Source organism: Myotis yumanensis, unplaced genomic scaffold (genome assembly GCF_028538775.1).
Source record: "Myotis yumanensis isolate MYYU_CA2020_CCGP unplaced genomic scaffold, mMyoYum1.0.hap1 SCAF_13, whole genome shotgun sequence".
In the NCBI taxonomy this organism is placed as follows: Eukaryota; Metazoa; Chordata; class Mammalia; order Chiroptera; family Vespertilionidae; genus Myotis; species Myotis yumanensis.
This window is the reverse complement of record NW_027223764.1, coordinates 16,398,295-16,417,796: the sequence shown is the minus strand read 5'-3', so window position 1 is coordinate 16,417,796 and position 19,502 is coordinate 16,398,295. Positions and strand designations below refer to the sequence as shown.

The window sequence follows — 19,502 nt, the reverse complement described above, 5'->3', positions numbered from 1 at the left end:
CATCCTTTCCAGATTTGCAGCCAAGGCACGACTGGGGCTTCCCACTGGCCTGTCCCAGATGGTGCTGAGCCCATCAGTGAAGTCACAAGGGGCACACATGGGGCTCAGCTGTCTCACCTCTGGTCTCAGGCCTCCTGCTCAAGGTGGCCCCCACCAGACCCTCCCTTCCAGCCAGGGACAGCCTGGAGGGGAGTGTCCTTGAGGTCACACCTTCTGCAGGGTTTAATGTTGTCCTCCCCCCACCCCCCACCCCTCCCCTCTCCCTATTGTCTTCATCTCACCACTCATCCACACTCAGGCTGGAAGGACCTGTGCCCCATTAGTTCTTTTTCTCCAGGTAGTTGGAGGGCACCCAGCCTTTGAAGGGCTTCACCCCGTCTAGGATCTGGCAGTACCACCAGCCATTGGGGTTCCTCTCCAGGACCTCCATGGACACACCCTCCTGGAAGCCCGCCGTCTCCTCGTCCCCCTCGTAGTCCGCGATGGACACATACACATCTTTGAGGTTGTTGTGGATGAACTGGGACTTCTCGATAGGCTTGGGGCGCACGGGGGACACGGGGATACCGTTGCACTGGGTGGGCAGCAGAGGGCTGTCTGAGCCCTGGCTGGCGGCCCGCTCCGCCAGGCGGCCCTTGGCCTCTGCAGCCGCCGAGCGGGCGGTGCTGAAGGAGGAGTTACGGCGGACGCCTCGGAGGCTGTCGGTGGCTGTGAGCGACTCGTTCCTCCGGAGGGCGCAGGACAGGTTGTTGTCCTTGGGTGGTGGGGACACGAACACCGACTGGGGCCTCACCGCCACCTGCCGAACCCCATTCCTCATCTTCACCACCCCAGCACCCGAGGTCTTGCTGAAGCCCCCGGGAGGCTTGGAGGGGATGGGTGGCGTGGCCCTCTTGCTCTGGTTGACGGTATTCAGCGCTTGGACCCGCTTCTCAATCTTCTCCAGGCTGTCCGACTTGCCCTCCTTCTGCTTGCTCTTGGTGGTCACGGCGTCCGGCTCTTTGCCAGAGGGGTCAGGTGGCTCATTCTCACCCAGCACCAAGTAGTGGGACGGGGCCCAGCCCTCCAACTCTCCAAATCTCACATACCACCAGCCGCTTTCCAACTTCTCGAGCACCTGCACCTCCACGCCGGCGGGGAAACTGATCTCCGAGTCCTGGACCTTCTGGTAGGCACTACACGTCACGTAGGAGGTGGCCTGCCCTTCCCGCCCCTTCTTGGTGGGACAGGGGGGCGTGGCAGCTGGGAGGGTGATGAGGTCGGCCGAGCCTCTCCGGGACCCCTCGTTGGGACCCTCGGAGGCTGTCTGGGGGGGCAGCTCGGAGTCCTCACTCTTGGAGCCCTTCAGGCCTCCCCGGAGCTGGCCTGTGGGTCTCAGCTGGCGCCGTAAAGTGCTGATGTCCATCTTCTCTTGACTCTGGGACTCCGCTCTGTTCAGGAATGGCTTGGGCCGGACAGATGGCTTGGCCCGAGCACAGGAGGTCAGCCCGGCCTTCAGGTCAGCGTCCTTCTTCGCTCCGACCTTGGGGGTGCCGCGGATGCCTGCGTCCGAGGCAGAACGGGGCTTCAGGTCGCTGCTGGGCTTGGACAGGGAGGAAGAGGAGGAGGAGGAGGAGGAGCAGGTGGTGTTGATGGTGATGGACGAGGAGAAGGAGGCTGAGGAGTGGTTCTTCCCCAGTTCCGCCTGGGCGTTTTTCTCTGCCTTGAGCTTTAGGAGCGAGGACGATTTTGGAGAGTCTGATTTGGGGGAGTTTTTCCTGGCAAGGGACAGTGGGGAGCCTCCTGGGGAGTCACTGTCCCGGGAGGACCGTCTGGCTGACAGGGTGTCCTCTGCACAGGGCCGGAAGCCCTCGTTCTCATAGATGGTCTCCTCTTCCAGGGCCACGTCCTCTGAGGACCCGCCCACCTTGAAGCGGGCCCGCTGCAGGGAGGAGGCCGGCGAGGGCCTGTGGGGCTGGGCCAGCCGCTTGTCCCCCGAGCCTCTGTCCTCCGTGGGCTCCTCACTCAGCTCTGGCTCCGAGTCGAAGCCAAAGGCAGGGATGTCATACTCAGGCTCTTCGTACTTGAGCTTCAGCGGGGAGTCCTGGCTCTCGGCAGTGCCTGCCGGACCCTCCTCAGCCTCCTTGGGCTTGCTGGGGGGCGCTGGTGGGGGGACCTTGGGCCGAGTCAGGGTGCTCGTGCGGCGGCTCAGGTTGGGCTTCTTGCGCTTATCGATGTAGGACGCGGGGGCCCAGCCCTCCTTCTCACCGATTTGCACGTACCACCAGCCGCCCGAGTTTTTGTCGATGACCTAGGGGGAAGGGGCAGGCAGGCCAGTGAGTTGAGAGGATCACTGGGACCCTGTGATGAGCTAGCTAGGAGCTTCATTCATACTGTGGCTCTAGGAGACATTATCTCCATTTGCAGGTGAGCCAAATGAGCCACCGAGTAAGTGGCCCAGGGACCAATGTAGTGAGTGATGGGTCGGAATTCAAACCCAGATCTCTATCATCTCCTAGCTGGGGGCGGGGGGGAGGGGGCTCCTGCTGTTCAGGTCGCTCTCCCCTGGCCCTCCAAGCCTCTCAATACGCTGGTCGGGCTGGCCCCCTCTCAGACCCCTGTTCCTTCTTCTCCTAAGTTACTGCACTTAGAAGAGGCACTGTACCCAGTCCCAACAAAACCAAATCGCCAAGGACCTGTATGTATAAAAAGAACTACCATTCCACCACTCCCATCCTCCTCCCACCTCCGATATTGCTAGGTCTTCCCTGGGTGACCCTGGAAAGGGTTCCTCAGGTCGGAAGAGAATGGGAAGATGCAGGTGAGTTGAACTGGGAGATATGGCCTGAGGCCAGAGCCTCCCTACAAAGCACAGCCCATCTGTCCCACTGCCTGTGGTCATTTCACTGCACTGGGCGGAGACACGAGTCCTGGGTTCTAGTCCTGACTGTGACACTTACTAGCTTGATGGACCTTGTTTCCGCACCGTCCTTGCTTGCCCCTCAGGCACAGTGCCAGGAAGACAGAGAAGGGCAATGCGGCAGGTCTCTGCCCAGCCTGAGTGAAAACCCTCAGCCTCAGGGCCCAAGGCTCACCTCTGCCTTCTGTCCACCCCGAAAGCTGATCCCGTCAGAAATGCAGGACTGGAATTCGGCAATGGTGTAGTACTCCACCTCAACAGAAGGGGGCTCTGGTGGCTTCGGCAGCTGGAACCCCTGAGGTAGAGAAGGACTCAGTGAGCAAAACCCACCTGATCAGACTGCAATGGCAGTGAGCGTGGCATTCACAGGAGTGGACAGCAGCTGACCTGAGTATCTGTCATTCTCTTCACTAGGATTTCTAAGAACACCTAGGGCTCACTCGGGACTTGTCTGAGCCTTCAGAACGATCCTTTCCGAACAGTGATGTCCACCCTTCCATCTCTGGAGGTCCAGTTATCTGAAGCCTCAACAGCTAGTTCCCAAAACGAAAATTAAAAAAATGGCCCTGACTGGTTTGGCTCAGTGGATAGAGCGTTGGCCTGTGGACTCAAGGGTCCCAGGTTTGATTCTGGTCATGGGCATCAAAGGAAAAAAAAAAAAAAGAAAGAAAATTTAAAAAATGGAGAAATCATTGTAACAAAGTCTGCGGACACTGCCCTGTTGGAGAGGACAACCACTGTTCTTAAGTCTAAAAGAGGAGCCGCAGGGGTGACATCCGGCTGTAGGGGCAGAGCTGGGACACAGCCATCTCCACGCGTGGGGTGCGAGTGTGAGGGGGCGTGGGACTGGGTGAGAAGACCTTGGTTGGTCATCACGATGCTGCCACACGTCAGGCAGGCACTGATTACACTCCGGACCCTCCACCGGTGAGCCGTGGAACACACTGGAGAGCCTGAATGTCTTCAGACGCTGGCACATGAACATCTAACCACAACATTCAAGGAAGGACATTTAGAATCTGGCCACGGACAGTGACTTGTGAACCTCGTTCATTTATTTTACAAATGTTTCCTGTGGGTCTACTGGGTGTCAGCCTCGGGTCTAAGGCACTGGGCATCCAGTAGTGAACCAAAAGGGTGACACCCCCATTGGCCCTCACAGAGCAGATGTTCTAGTTGCACCTGTTCTCTATCCTGGCCGAAAGGTACTTCGTGCCTCTCCATTACTCCCAGTATGTCCTTGTGTCACACAAAGGGGTTAAAACAAAACATGTTTTGAATAGGATGTGTGTGTGGGAGACTAGGGAGGGGGAAGTAGCTGTGTTGTAACAAGAAGACCTCGAAAGACCTCTCGGCCTTGCAGCTGGGCACATGTGGGCTCCAACCCCAGCTCAGCAATTCACCAGCTGCACAGCCTTAGCCCTGACCTCGATGAGCCTCAGTTTCCTGACCTATACAATGGAACTAAAACAGGCTCATTAAGAGGATTGCTGAGAGCCTGGCTGGCGTGGCTCAGTGGTTGAGCATTAACCTATAACCGAGAGGTCACAGTTCGATTCCCGGCCAGGGCATATGCCTGGGTTTCGGGCTCATCCTCAGTGTGGGGCCTGCAGGAGGCAGCCGATCAATGATTCTCTCTCACTGTTGTTTCTATCTCTCTCTCCCTCTCCCTTCCTCTCTGAGATATATATATATATATTTTAAAGAGGATTACAGAAATAAGATGCTAACTTACTAACTTCTGGTCCAGCCAGGGGCACAGGAAGAGCTCCATAAGTAAAAGCCAAAGCTCAACACTCCTCCTGAAACAACACCCTATCCTCTGCCTTCATCATCCTTCAAGGCCCAGCAAGTCCTGACCCAGCCAGTGACAGCTCAGCTGCCTGCGGTCAGAGTGAGCGAAGGTGGGAGGACTGGGTATGATTCAGTCCACTTTCCCTACCCTGATGCCTGGCCCTGCAGCCGTGCATGTGAGCTGATGTGGCCCAGGCCCCAGCACAGCCCAGACCCCTGGCCAAGTGGGATTCGGCCGGGCCTCGCTGGAAACAGCAGCCCTGCCTCAGCAAGCCCTGCGTTTGGTAAGTGTGGAAGGAATTACCCCATTCTTGCCAAAATCAAGTCTGCCCAAACATAATTAGCTGGGCCTGAGAGAAACGGCAGGAAAGAACTCGCTGTTTAGTTGTGTAAAACACAGGGAAAAGGGAGACAGACACTCCGCTGGGGCTGGTGGCCAGGGCAAGGCGGTCGCATTTCCAGGGGCCAAATCTTCAATAATCCCGTTTACTGAAGGCCCGCTTCCCCAGGAACTGCCACTATCCCCCAACCCTGGGCAGTCCGCACTGATCACAGTAGCCCAGAGGCGACTTCAGAAATCTGTTTCCACACGGAGTCACAGGTAGTCCCCCCAACAGTCCCAGCTGACACAGGAAATGGAAACCTGACCATCAGCCCCCAGTACCCATCGTCTCATTTCACCCTTACGACAGCCCTGGGAGATGGCTGGTACTTACAGATGAGAAAACTGAGGCTTGTGCGGGGAAGCAACTTGCCCCGGGGGTGGCTGTTCCTAAGTGTCAGGGTGGAATATGAATCCATGCTTGGCAGACTTGAGCCCCATTCTTTCCACACATCTCACTGCCGCTGATAACAGTTCTCTGCTCTAGGGCTCTCGGTCTGCCACCAGCATCACCGCTGGCCCCAGCCCAGCACTCTGAGTGCACAGCTGTGTCCCTGATGGTCTGGGTACCAGGAAGTCCCACCCACAGGTGCCAGGCACCCCAGCAGCACTGAGCGCGTCTTTAAGCTTTAGCATAAAAGCCAGCCCTGGCCATCGACCCCTCCTCCTGGAGGATGCTCACTGGTCTGCCCTCCGCCCTCCTGGCTCTGGCATCCACCACCTCCATTGGGCATTCCTAAGCAAGGAAGGCAAGGCTGAAAGGTGTCCAGGCTCACATGGACAGCAGCTGCATTTCAAGCCCCTGGCAATGCCCTGGCTGGACACTCGCCGGCCAGTCTAAATGTTTATGTCTGCCAGTGCAGTGGCCGGGATGGATTTATTTAGCTTTGGAGTGCAGAGCGCTTTTGATTATAAACTGTCTAGCTAGGTCCCCCAAAAGGTTGGAATCTGCAGGCTTCCCTCTCTGCCCCCAGCCCCACAAAGCTGAAGGCCCAGCGGGGCCCTGGGAAACCTCTGGACCAGCAGGCTTTGCAGCGTGACAGCCAACTGACTGGGGCTGCAGCAGCACATCCCCAGGAAGGGAACAGACAGACGAGGTGTGGCACATACCAGGCTGGATTCTCTGCGAGGTGGAGGCCTTGTCCTTAGGTTGGGGGAGCCTGGAAGAAGACACATGGCTTAAAGAATGCCAGCCAGACGCTGGGCAACATGGCCTGTACCTGCTTCCCTGGGCATAACCACCCTCTGGTTCTGGGAAGTTCCTGCGTGGACCCATGCTCTCACTTCCCTGGCTGTGCTGCCCGGGGGGTCCACGGACCCTCTGAGGTGATGTGCTCATTGTGAAATGTGCAGACACTGAGGAGGCGTTTTTGAGGAGAAAGGGTATATAGCTTTATCCAAGTGCACAGAGTATCAAAGTTGGGAGCCGAATCCGTGGCTCTCGGGCGCTCACTACTGAATCCCTAGAAGCTGGCTCAATTCCAGGCTAGAGGCGATGCCCTCAGATTTCCCAACTGCTTGCCTAAAAGACTGCAGGCACAGAGCTGACTTAACCATGTTTAGAATCAAAACAGCTTTCCTCCAGATTTAAGGCCGGCTGGACACACACAGAAGCTTGTCTCTCATAATAGAGAACAGTTTAATCCCCAAACGAAGGCTCTGTGAGCCAGGGACACGCGAGATTCAGAGGATGCCTGAGGGCCGGTTCCTCCCGTGCGAAGGAAGGAGATCCCTGAAGAATGCCCCTTAAAAATATGCTTGTGCAGAGAGGTAAAGCCAGCCTGTCCATGTCTTTTTGGTTTCTAGCAAGTGGGGGAAGGCAATTGGGAAGGAGGGGGAAGGCCCAGAAAGATGTTCCTCTATCGGCAAAGCAGCCTTGCATCTTTGGCTCATTCCACAGCCCGGGGGCTACACTTCTCTACAAAGTGAGCACTCCAGGCTCTCCACTAGGGACGGGAATGCCAGCACCTTTTACACTCATGTAATTTGTCTTCAGTGGAGCAGTGGGGAGGAATTGCCTTGTCCACTCTTGTAATTAGCATGAGACAAGTGGGCAGAGTGAGGCTGGGGTCAGGGGTGAGGGGTCATCAATATATCAAGAAGAAAAGGACATGGGGTCCTGCACACCCCTCTAGCTTTCCTTGCACCCCATGCCCACTCTATAAATTGCTTTGCAGCAAGGACCCGGGGCTCGGCAAGGCTCTTACTGATCTGGGCCCGCTGAGGGGCAATCCTGGCCACAGCTGGGGAGCCCTGGGCCAGCTTGGAGACGGTCCTCTCGGGGATCCCCAGGGCGCTGCCGTTGGAGGCGTTGCAGAGGATGGGCAGGCTGATCTCCTTCTTGGCAATGGGGGCCTCTGGGCCCTCGCCTTCGGCTGGGGGCGTCTCTTTGTCCCCTGATGTCTTCTTGTTCAACAGGTTGCTGATCTCCATGATGTTCCCAATGATCTCCACTGGGCCCGCCAGATTCTTCTTCCGAGCTGGCAGGTCATCCTTGGCTTTCTTCAGGTAGGAGGCTGGTGCCCAGCCTTCTTTGCCCAGGTACCTATGGGGGAGGAGTGGGACACGGGGCATTAGAGCACTGAGGCCTGACCTCGCACCCCTCCCAGGCCCAGGCTCCATCGGGCCTTGCCCAGCAGAGCCTTTTCTACGGTGTTCAGCAGACACTTGGCATTCCCACTCCTCCAGAGAGAACCGGATCTGGACAGGTGGAAAAGACACCTTAAACACCACTTCTTCCCATCCCCTTGCTCTCTCTGATCCCTCTTGGTGTGAGTGCTCACACTCTGCAAAGTCAGGCAAATGTGGGACCTTCAGGTTAAAAGATTCCTCAAATTGTGGGTTGCCCAAAAGGTAGATTTCATAACATCCTGCTACCTTGCAATAAGTAGAGGGCAATTGTAGAGATAAGAAATGAGAAGGTGTCTTGAGTTAAATGTCCTATTGGAAAGGGAAGTATTATTGTCAGAGAGGCGAAGAGGTAGCCCAGGTGAGTTAGAAAACCCAAGTTCTGGTCTACGGCATCTTGGACAAAGTCCCTACCCAGGAGCTCAATTTCTTTCTCTTGGGCCAAAATGCAGGGATAGCACTAGTTGGTTTGGCTCAGTGGATAGAGCACCAGCCTGTGGATTGAAGGGTCCTGGGTTTGATTCTGGTCAAGGGCACATGCCCAAATTGTGGGCTTGATCCCTAGAGTAGGGGACATGTAGGAGGCAGCTGATCAATGATTCTCTCTCATCATTGATGTTTCTATCTCTCTCCCTTCCTCTCTGAAATCAATAAAAAATATATTTTTAAAAAAATGCAGGGATAGAGTCACTGCAAAAATTTATCCAAAAGGATGAACACATTGAGACCAACTAGGAAGATATCTCTAAAGAAGAGTGACCGAGTGGGGGAAGTATTGGTACCACGGAGAAATAGCAGACAAATCAAGTTCACAGAACAAGTCCACCAACAGACCAATGCTAAAAGGAACATTTCAAATTAGTGGGGTAAGGATGGCTTAGTCAGTGAGTGACTTGGGGACAACTGATTATCCAGTTAAGAAAAACAAGCGGGACCCTGGCCTCACACTGTATCGCAAAATAAAAATGCAAGTTGCGAATACTTGCTGAATCTGGAGAGGCTGAGGATAAAGCACATGACTGGATAAAAGTAAAACCTCTGGTATGGCAAAATGAAAACAAAGCCCAAAATCCCATAAACAAGAGAAAAGGCAAATGACAGGGCTGACTTCATTTTAGGCGATTCAATGACTTCTGAAAACAAGCTTCCCCTCCTTTTGCCCCTCCATGGGGTTGAGCTTCTACCCAAACCCCTGGGAGCTCCTTTCCTCGTCCAGGAGTTGTCCATGCCCCCGAGTCTGGTCTGTGATGTCCCTGTCTGCTTCCTGGGACACATCTGGCTCTTTGGAATGGCTCCTCCATGCCAGATGTCTGACAAGCCCCTCTCCCCTGCCTCTCCATCTGACCTTGCTCTTGGGCACTCATTAGGTGGGAGAAAAAGAAATGTGAAAGAAGTTCCTATCAGCATGTCTTGAGCTTTGCTGGAAAGCTTGGGTAGGGGTGGCTTTCCCTGTGTATGCCACGGGTACAAGCAGGCAGGCTGACCCACGCTCGCCCATCTGGCTCCCTGTTTGGAGTCCGGAAGGCAGACATCAGTGAACAAATGGATGGAAACCATGGCGCTAACAGACAGAAGCATAGAATTTCAGGGGTGGGTAGAAGCAACTACTCAAGATGCCTAATCTTGGCAACAACCAAGGCTCAGAAAAGCAAAGCAAGTAGCAGAGGGTCACACAGCTAGCTGGTGGCAGCGTCTGGCTCAGAAGCGGGAGCTCCCGCATCTCGGAGAAAAGAGGAAGAGGAAGCTGCCGGCTGCTGCAGGTGCTTTGCTGAGAACACTGGAGAGGTGGGGAGCAGGGTGTCACGGGAGTGACGGTCAGGCCAGCTCACTGCCCCGAGTGCTCCCGTTTCAAATCCTGTGTGTTCCTTCGCTGTTACATGGATAAAATTAGATTCCAGGCAGAGAGAAGCGAGGGAATCAGGAGCGGCTGTGTGTGTGTCTGGGTCCAACTCGGCTCACATCTGCTTTCCAGCTCTGGAGCATGGAATGACTCCAGAGGGAAGCAAACTGGAAAAGGAGATGGAGGGAGAGGGAGGGGAGGTGTGGGGGATGGGGGTGGAGAAGAAAGACAGGAAATGAGGATCAACACAGAGCCTGGAATGTTGGGAAATGGCATATTTAAGGGGGTGTCTGGCAGCCTTCTTAAGGTGGAACCCTTTCAGCAGGGTTTTCTCAGTTGAAGCTCCCGCCGGCTAAAGGGATAGACCATGGGGACAAGAGTTGACTAGAAAAAGCGGCACGGAGTGGCTTTATTGGTCATTTTAGAAAATGCAGAAAAACAAACAACAACAAAAAACAAAAGCCAGCAGCTTTGTAGATAACCTCCCGGCAAGTGGTCCAGGTAACCAGCCTGCCAGACCGATCGCCGGCTTCCTACGCCAGACACATGGTTGTTGGATTTGGGGTTGGCGCTAGCTTCCACTGCTGAGAGCACATGCACGTCTAGGGGCAGGGCTTTGGGCAGCACACGTCCAGGCACACAGTCCTGACCCACCTAACCGGACAGAAAGGGACACCTCAGCCCTCCTGACTGACATGCACAGGGTCAGGGCAGCTATGTCCTGTCAGGTCACACTGAAGTTCAGTCCCATGAGGCCAGTGACCTTCATCCTACCCATCAGCACCGACCAATCTCAACACCATCAGCGTTGGCCGGTCGGCGTGGTCTGAGCAACCATCTCTGAGGGCCCGCACCACCTTGGCCAACCCTGTCCCCATGGTGGGAGACAGCCTAGAGCAGGGGTCCTCAAACTTTTTAAACAGGGGGCCAGTTCACTGTCCCTCAGACCATTGGAGGGCCGGACTATAGTTTAAAAAAAAAAACACTATGAACAAATTCCTATGCACACTGCACATATCTTATTTTGAAGTAAAAAAACAAAACGGGAACAAATACAATATTTGTATTTGCATGTGGCCCGCAGGCCGTAGATTGAGGACCCCTAGCCTAGAGCATGCACCTGCGCTCAGTGGGTCTAGGGTGCCCAGGTGTGGTGGGCGGCAAGATGGTCCCCAAGCCCACAGATGTGGGGCTATCTCTGCCAACCTGGTTACAGGCAGAGAGGAAAGAAATTGGACAAAATCACCACAGCTGAGCAGGTCCCAAAGGAACCAAAACATTTCCTGAGAGTAAGGCTCCCTGAGGGTGGCGCTGGCCTGGAGTTCCAGGGCAGAGGGGACTGGAGGGGCAGGACTCGGTAGGGGAGAGGTGGGGCGAAGCCCACGGGTTTTGTTTGTTTCCAGGAGCATCAGAGAAGCTCCGAACTCCCCTCCTACGCCCCAGTGGGTTTCTCAGCTGGGGAGTGTGAGCAGGCCCTGGGAGAGGGAGGAGCAGAAGGAAGAGGCCTCCGAACCAGGCCTGGGCTCAGCTCTCACAACCACGTGAGCCAGCCCTGCAGAGGGGACAGCCGGGGACAGCCGGAGTGCTGAGCCGTGGGCAGCAGGGGCGGCCTGCTGGGACCTCGGCAAGGCCTGGGGACGCCAGCGCTCCAGGCGGCCTGAGCTGCAGAGCACACCAGGCAGCAGCCAAAACTGGACGCAGAAAACCAAATTCAGATGTGCCGGACGCTCTTGGCAGTGGCATGGGTCTTGCAGGGGAGCGATTGCACCATCGCCTGCAAGCTGGGCCGGAGCCCCCGTGCCCCGCTGGCTGCCGCTCAGGCTCTGCTTTACGTGTCCCGGGAGAGGATCTACGAAGTGAGCAATCTCTGTTTGGGATGTTCAGCTGTGCAGGCTCAGTGCCGCCAAGCCAGGGCCGTGGGTGCAAAGCTGCTGTCGGTATCTACTCGCCATCTGGTGTCCCCGGCCCCTCAGCAGTATCTACCTGCTCTGCTGCTCAGGGCATCTCGTTCCTCTGCTGGGGCTCCTACCTGATGTACCACCAGCCCTCCAAGTTCTTCCTGATCACCTCCACGGTGACGCCCTTCTCAAAGCCAATCTCGTCCTTGCTTTGGCTGGTGTAAGGCTGCACAGTGACATACTTCTCCTCTGTGGGTGGCAGGACAAGCAAGAAAGCACAATTACTTGAGATTGGGATGTGCTCCTCCTTCCTGCCTCTTCCTCCCCCCTGGCCTGGCCTTGCTTAGCTGGTTGCCAAGGTGCACTGGGTCAGCATCTGGCTCTTCCAGGGAAGAGAAGGGACCAGGCTTCATCGCTGCTCCCAGTGTGTGCCAAAGCCAGCCAGGGCCTCAGGTGGTCTGGCAAAACCCTGGGCAACACCAAGGCTCTCCCGGCCTCCTAGACCAGTAACAGTAGCCAGGCTGCCGGGGCCTGGAGTCCTTCGGCTCCCAGCTCCATGGGCTGAGGGCAGGGTTAGGAGGAACCTGTCCTTCATGGGCCTGTGTTGAGAAGTCTGAGACCAAGCCTGAGTGTCCCCTGAATGCCTGGAGGCCCCACGGCACACCTCCTCTTGCCCTGAATGTGTGACACTTCTGGGTCTCGGACTTGCTCTCCTAGCCCTTCTCCACCTCAACCCCTTATCCTTCCTGTCTGGTCTTCTGAATGCTCCGGAGCCCCGTCCTCAGGAAAGCCTTACCTGACCACTCATCTGGTCATCTGGCCACCTGATCATGTGATTTCCCTGAGAGGATTTTGGGTAACACGCGTTCCAAGGGGCAGGTTATGTGTCTTGTTAAGATAAGGGTCCCATGGACAACGAGCACAACCAGGCAGGGCCTCAGCTCACGGAGCCCTGAGCAAGCTGCCGTGCCCGGAAATTATCTGGAGCAGCGGTCACCAACTGGTGGTCCGCGAGGTCCGAAAGGTCGGTGACTGCTGGTCTGGAGGACAGCATGCCAAGCTGACCACACAGCATGGCAGATCCCCTCTGGGAGCTGCCTGCTCTGGTCTCCCAGGCTGACTGTGGGCCTGTTCAGGGTCTCCCAGGCACTGGGAAAGGTGCCGTGTGGGAGCTCAGGGCAGGCGTGGGAGGCTGGGCCACATGTGTCTTCCCTGGTTCCTTCAGCCTCTCTCCTGGCAGGAGGCCCTGCTGCCTCCACATGGCTCCTTGCTCAGGCTCCCAGGGAGGTGATTCTTCTGCTTCTACTGGGGCCAGCTCTGCCTGCCTCCAGGACTCCCTGACAGCTAGACCCACAGCTGGCTGGCCACAAACCCTGCCTCTTGGATGGAGAGCCTCCCAGAGGACCACGCAGGCTTCAGGAAGATGTACATGTCCCCACCCTGCCCTCGAGGAGAACTAGGAGCAGAGCATAGGTAGGGAAGAACCGGCCATCTGGCCACGGCCCTTGGAGGGGGCACCCTGAACCTACGTTGCCCTCTCCCGTGTGGGTGCTCCCCTGGGGCTGAGACAGTGCCTTGCACACAACAGGAGCTCCAAATGGACTGTGGGTGCGTGGATGAAGGGGCAGGCGGGGCTGAGCAGGGGCGCTGGGCCGGAGGCTTTCTGCGAGCTCAAAATAGTAGGATGCTGGCACAGAACACGAGTTTCTGAGATGCCTGCCCCCCACCTCCTGGCTTCCAGCTGTGACAATCACCCCGACTCCTTAGCTGGACCCTGGAGGGCAGCCTGGCTGAGCCTCGGGCAGCAGTCGGGGGAGGGGGCAGCTGCCACCCCAAACGCCTGTGAAAGGAAGGCCATCTGTTCATTCTTCCCTGGATTATCGGGGTCCTGTCTGCAGCCCTGTCCTGGGCTGAGATAGCAGCTCCCTTTGGGATGGAGGCAGCTGCCCTGCCAGGCTGTGAGGACAGAGCTGATGGGCCGAGGGCCGAATCTGAAAGGCCGCCAAAAGGCAGAAGGTGGGTGACGACCCGTGGGCGTCTCTTCTCCACTGTGAGCCTTTCTCAGCACCGACCGGCTCCTGGAAGCTTTCAGATTCCAGTGCAGCCGTGCCGAGAGCTGCCAGGACCGCCTGAGAACCTCCTTCGGCCAGATTCTGACTCGGCCTTTGAGAAGTCCAGTGTTCCAGAGGCCAGCCCTCCACTCTCCTGCCTGCTCCTGGTCCCGCTCCATTTTCCAGTGGGGCACGGTGTAGCCTGGCCCCGGCGGTGGCCAGAGGGGCAGCGCCAGGCCCCGGGAAGCTAGAGTTCTGAGGTTAGGGGGAGGCGAGGCCTGGGCTCCACATTTTGCCTTTGCTCAGCTGGGCTATTTTTAAAAGCCTGTGGTTCCAGCAGGAAGCCATCATTAAAGTTTTCCTAGGCAAAGTTGCTTTTGCAGAGAAAAATTACAGTCCTTCTCTCGGGAAGATCAGAGGAGCCCTGCCCGGCCGCATGGCAGAGAACACGGCCTAAACCCTGTCATGTGGGCTCAGGCTCTGGAGCTTCCAGGCCCGTGCACCAGCCTCCACAGCCCCCGGGGGCGTGCGGAGGACAGAGCCCCTGTAACCACCCGCATCCCCCTGACCCTCTTGAGGTGGGCGGCACCAAGGATGTCGGCCTTCCCCAGGAGAGCTGAGCTGCTCCTGCAAAAGGCTCTTCTCTTGGTGGCCCCGAGGCCACCGAGAACACAGGTGTCTGAGAGTTTATGGGCTCCTAGCAATTTATCTGGCTGGCTCCGAGGCCTGTCCTGTCCTGGAGCTGTGTAGGCTCCAGGTGATGAAAACTCAGGGTCCTGGTTCCAGGCCGGGCAACTCTTCCAGCTGGTCTGTCTAGGGGCTTGGTTTTCTGCCACAGCTGGCTCAGACAGTGGAGGCGTGAATTTCCTCCGTGTGAACATGTGCTACGTGGAACTCAGGCCCCTAGCTCCCAGGTTTCCCCGAGGGAGCAGCACAGCCAGCCCCTCCGCAGAAGCAGGGCCACACCTCCCACCTAGGGACCAGCGGGAGGATGCCCAGGCAGATGGAAATGGCCTCGGGGGGTGGTGAGAGATTCAGGTTGGTTGGGGTCTCCAGGAGAGATGCCCCTTTGGAGTTGAGGGAATGGGGACTGTGAGCTCTGGGGGGCACTCGGGGCTTCTGAGAAACACCATGGCTGTGGCCACTCTGATATGCCACCCAAAGATGGTGGCAACCCCGCCCAGGAAGGGCTGGCCAGGCCGCCCGCTGGGTGAGTGGGTGGGTGGCTGCGGGGAGGTGGACAGGCCTATTTTGGTTTTGGAGGCAGGGGCTGGAGAGCCTTGCAGTTTCCAAACCACAGACGCCTCCTCTTTCCAAACACTTTCCCCTCCGTCAGCAGTCTCCCCGGCTCCCCCGTGGGCCCCCACAATTTACCCAACCCCACTGCAAGGGGCCTTTTGATTCCAAAGGCCTGGTTGGCTGAGGGAACAGGGAATGGAGGCCCTGGGGAGGCACTGCTCTTCTCTTGTCTAGTCCTATATGACCTACTGCCTGCTTCCCCCCATCAGCTCGGCTCTTTGTAACCAAGTGTCTCCTAGCCAACTTCTAGCAAGTTTTTCTTGGCTGCCTGATTTAACTTAGGGCTAAGACTGGGAAATAATGTTGTTTAGATCCCTTGTGTGTGTGTCTGTGTGTGTGTGAGAAAAAGAGAGAGAGAGAGAGAGAGAGAGAGAGAGAGAGAGAGAGAGAGAGAGAAGTTGTGGACTTGCATTTGCATATTTATGGGTGACCACAGAAGTATGTGTCTGGCTGGGTATTTGTATCTACATATATGTGATATATGTTTGGAGTTGTGACTATACTGCCTGTGTATCTGTGGCATGGGAGCCATGCACATGAGACTCCATGGAGCTATATGTGTACTTGTGGTATTGCTGCAGAGCTAAACATGTGTGTGGCCGTGAGCAGCGTGTGTGGCTGTTATTGTGACTGTGTAAATAATGTGTACATGGAGCAGTCTACATGTGGTTGCATATGTGGAATTATGTGTATCCGTGAGTGGATGTGCAGCTGTGGGATTGGCTGTGACAGTGACCTGTGGCCATCAGGGCTATGCAGAGTGGTGCGTCACTGGCTGCACGTGTCCATGTGGCTGTGGAGACAGAATTGTACTTGGGGCTCAGTGTGTCACAGTGTTTGGAGCAGATGCTAGAGGGGATAGGAAAGGCCACGCCTTCCTCCCTGCTGCTTTTTCCAGGCCCGTGTCCCGCTGTCCTTTGCCACCAAGGCTCGGGGCTGCATCCTAGCCTGGTCCCCCAGCAATGCTTTCCCGTCCCTCCTTGCTCTAGACTGCTTTTGCTTTACATCCCACCTGTTCTTGCTGTTTCCATGACCCAGCACCCTGCCCTGTGCTAGCCTCCGGGGTCCAACCCACACTCCATCTTTAGGACAAGCTGGGCTCCTCACGGTCAGTGCTCTGAGCCTGACACTAAGCCAGCCACAGGCAGTGGCCACCACAGAGTCCAGGCTTCCTGCTGCCTGAGGCTTGGGGACAGATACTGAACATGGTCTTATATTTGTTCAGGAACAAACTTCAGGGTCGGGGTGCAAGTCACAGGGCACCCCTGCCATTCTAGAGAGGCCAGTGCTTATCACACACCCTCTCAGCTCTCCCTGGCCCTGCCCGGAGCATACACAACACGCTCTCCCAGAGGCAGGGGAAGCTGGCCGCTCTGGCCCGGGGGCTCTGGACATGTGTCAGGGTTTGTTAGAGGCCCTCACCCACTATGTTCCCAGCTCCTGGACGTTGGAAAGGCCCTGAACCTGCAAATGTCTTGGTTCCTGATTAGCCTGGGTGGCAGACCAGGGGCCTCCATGGAATCCTCTAGGTCAGCAGCTCCCCACCCCAAGTCCCAATGGCTGGTGCTGGAGATGCTGGAGGCGGCAGGCTGGGTCTGGCTCTTGCTTCCTTTCTAGTTTCCTGGGAGCTGGCTGGAGGAGGTGGGTTATGGGCTGGTCCTTCTTCCTACTCTGTCCCTAAGGAACGCTGGAACAGCTTTGGCTCAGGGAGCACCTTCTCAGGGGAGGAAGGCAATGCAGCGTGTGTGTGTGTGTGTGTGTGTGTGTGTGTGTGTGTGTGTGTGTGATGGCCCATGAACAGATTCAGAAACACTCAGTTCTCTTAATCTGCAGTTCCCAGGACAAATGTGGACCATCAAGTCCAAATGCTCCCTGACCCTGCCTCAGGTCCCATGACCCCCACCCCCGTACAGACAGAAACCAGAGCCACCTCTAGTGTCATCCCGATTCCCAGCAGCCCCGTGCCCCCCTCCCCACCCCTCCCCTCCCCCAATAGCTGCAGTGGGCGAGAGAAAAGCCTGGCCAGTGGATCTGGGTGAGGAGGTCACAGGCAGAGCCCGAGAGGAGCAGAGGTGTTAGTGAGAGAGAAAGAGGCGGCAGCTGTAGGTGAGAAGCCGGTGCCCGTGGTCACCTCGGCTGTGCTGCCTGTTGACCATCCCGCCCAGGGTCCACCGGCGATCCAGGCGCCGCAGATGGGCCTTGCGTCTCTTGGACACTGGCGTGGGAGATGGCGATGGAACATGCGGCCGACAGGAACCGGGGGAGAGAATGGAGATGAAGATGAGATGGATGGGGCAGGAGAGGGAGGGAGGAAGGGAAGGGTCACACTCCCAGGTCAGTGGCACACACCTGCCGGATGGGGGCAGGTCTAACAAGGGACATCATGGGCATGACCAAAGCTGAAGGTCATGCCCCAGAACCAGAGTTGGGCTGAGAATTCAGACCAGTGATGGTGAACCTTTTGAGCTCGGCGTGTCAGCATTTTGAAAAACCCTAACTTAACTCTGGTGCCATGTCACATATAGAAATGTTTTGATCTTTGCAACCATAGTAAAACAAAGACTTATATTTTTGATATTTATTTTATATATTTAAATGCCATTTAACAAAGAAAAATCAACCAAAAAAATGAGTTCACGTGTCACCTCTGACACACATGTCATAGGTTCGCCATCACTGATTTAGAATCTCAGCACCTGAGAGGTGAGAGGGTCCTTGGCTCTGGCCAGTGCAAGGATGAACCTCTGCAGGGACCCCAGGGAGAGGCCGCTGCTCCAGCCGTTGTCCCGGTTCCTGGGGCAGTGTGGGGGCCCATCACACCAGGGCTTACAGCCCCACTCACCAGGTCCTGCTTGTGACCCTGCCACCATGAGCCAGGCACAGTGTGTGGAAGAGACTCAGATCCCTTCCGCAGGGCTTATAGCTCTTACTGTTCTGCGTTTATGTCCGGCTTTCAGTCACCCATTGAGGGCAAAGACTATCTGTATCCCCAGAGCCCAACAAAAGGCCAAGCTCATGGCTGATCCCTAAGAAATGGTGCCGAGTGAAGTGCACACATGGGTGAAGGCCACGGGCCCTGGTTCTGTTCCTTCTCCCCACATTATCCATGTGAATCTGATGACAGGAGCTGCCTCCCCTGCCTCTCACTGCTCCAGGCCCCTCTGTCCAGCCACCCTCTCCAGGGCAGCATTCTGCGCCGGTCGTCTGGTTGCCTCGTCCCGGTTCCAGATACCCCCGCCTTCGCATGGAACACCAGTGGCACTGACACCAGACCAGGACTCCAGGGGGCCAACCAGCTCCCACCTCTAGGCACCGAAGGAGGAGGGTGCTAGCTGCCCAGGTCTGGGAAAGGGAAGCGGGCAATTAGAGTCCCAGCAACCTGTCCGGACACACCTGAACCAAATGCCACCAAAGCTTCTTGGGAAGGAGCTGCTTGCCTGGAAGGAGGACAGTGGCCTGTGTGGTCTGCTTCTTGTAAGCAGGAGGCCTGGACTAAAGGTCAGGAGGTGTGGACTCGGTCCAGGCCCCACGGCCAAGTTTCTACACCACCCTCTCTAAGCCTGCTTCCTCGCCTGTCATTGGAGTGGACTGAACGAGCTCGGTGGAACGTAAGTCAGGGCCTGTGTGAGACCAGCCTGGGAGGAGCTCTGACAGCGGGTAGGGAAGCTCTGATGGGATGAAGGCCCCACTCCAGGGCTTAGGATGCAGCTGGAAGGACTGAGCACCTGGCCTGAGCACACGGGGCTTCCTGGTGGGGCCTAGTCCCTGGAGCCCGGTCACAAGGTGGACATGCATTGCAGGGACTGCCATTCTGGTCAAGGGACTGAACTAAAGCATCACAGGAGGAAGGGTGGGGCTCCAACTGCCTGCTGAGTAACGGACATTTAGGGGAAGGATGAATAAGGAGCTGGCGCTCGGCGGACTGCTTGTTTTGGCCTGGGCAATGGGAAGAGGGTAGGGGAGGAGGCCTGGAGGTGGCCTCAGCCCCGGGTGGCAGGCCTCCATCCCCCTGGCTCTCAGACATGCCATTTGGACGGTCCCCACTGACCGTTAGTTAGGGCAAGCGTTCCTGCTGCCAGGACACGGGAGGCTTGGAAATCATTAGAAGCAGGCAGCCGGGAACTAGGGGTGCCTCACACTGGGCTCTGGCAGCTGCTCTGGGGAATACCTGAGACCACAGACAGGCTGTCCAGACCAATGCTGGCCTGAGGCAGGCTCCTTGAAATGCAACTAGAAAGACCTAGCAAATCAGAGAGGCTGATGGTGCAGGGCCTGGAGCCACCTGTCTGGTGACTGCAACACTGAGAAATGACTCACAGACCTGCCCTCCGCGCCCGCACCCTCAGCTAGACTAACGGATACCAGAGCCGAAGCCTCTGAGCAGAACAACCCGTGCACAGAAGTTGTGTGGGGTGGGGGCAGGCAAAGGAGGGTCTCTGTGGGGCCCAGAGGAACCTGGGGCTTCTTGGGAAATGGGGGGGCTTCTTGAGGGACAGGGAACTTTGGGGGTCTAGCCCAAGACTCTTCTTCCCAGTCTCTGCTCCAAATTTGCCAAACCCCAAGATCCACACCCCATGGGAATTTCCCCTCTCATTTTAGCCCCACATGGGGGCCGCAGGGACAGGCCTGGATGGGAGGTGAGCTTGTGAGTCAGAGCGAGAGAGGAGGGGCTGAAACATGGTCAGCTTTCTGCAGGGGCTGTGATGGGTTT

At 56.8% G+C, this 19,502-nt stretch overlaps 1 protein-coding gene across 3 annotated transcripts in view; it reads right to left on the bottom strand.

Annotated features, from left to right (window-relative positions):
• Positions 1-267: 267 nt before the first annotated feature.
• The window catches only part of SH3PXD2A (SH3 and PX domains 2A), a 209,967-nt gene continuing 190,732 nt past the window's right edge, over positions 268-19,502 (bottom strand). For 2 of the 3 annotated variants that reach the window (XM_070432354.1, XM_070432355.1), the window contains 5 exons: positions 11,573-11,690; positions 7,283-7,620; positions 6,186-6,235; positions 3,075-3,194; positions 268-2,290 (listed from right to left, as the gene is read on the bottom strand). In XM_070432354.1, the coding sequence (XP_070288455.1) occupies positions 320-2,290; positions 3,075-3,194; positions 6,186-6,235; positions 7,283-7,620; positions 11,573-11,690 (2,597 nt within the window). In that variant the 3' untranslated portion in view covers positions 268-319. Of the gene's footprint in view, positions 2,291-3,074; positions 3,195-6,185; positions 6,236-7,282; positions 7,621-11,572; positions 11,691-16,922; positions 17,007-19,502 lie in introns of all 3 variants that reach the window. The other variant, XM_070432353.1, reaches the window with a different exon arrangement.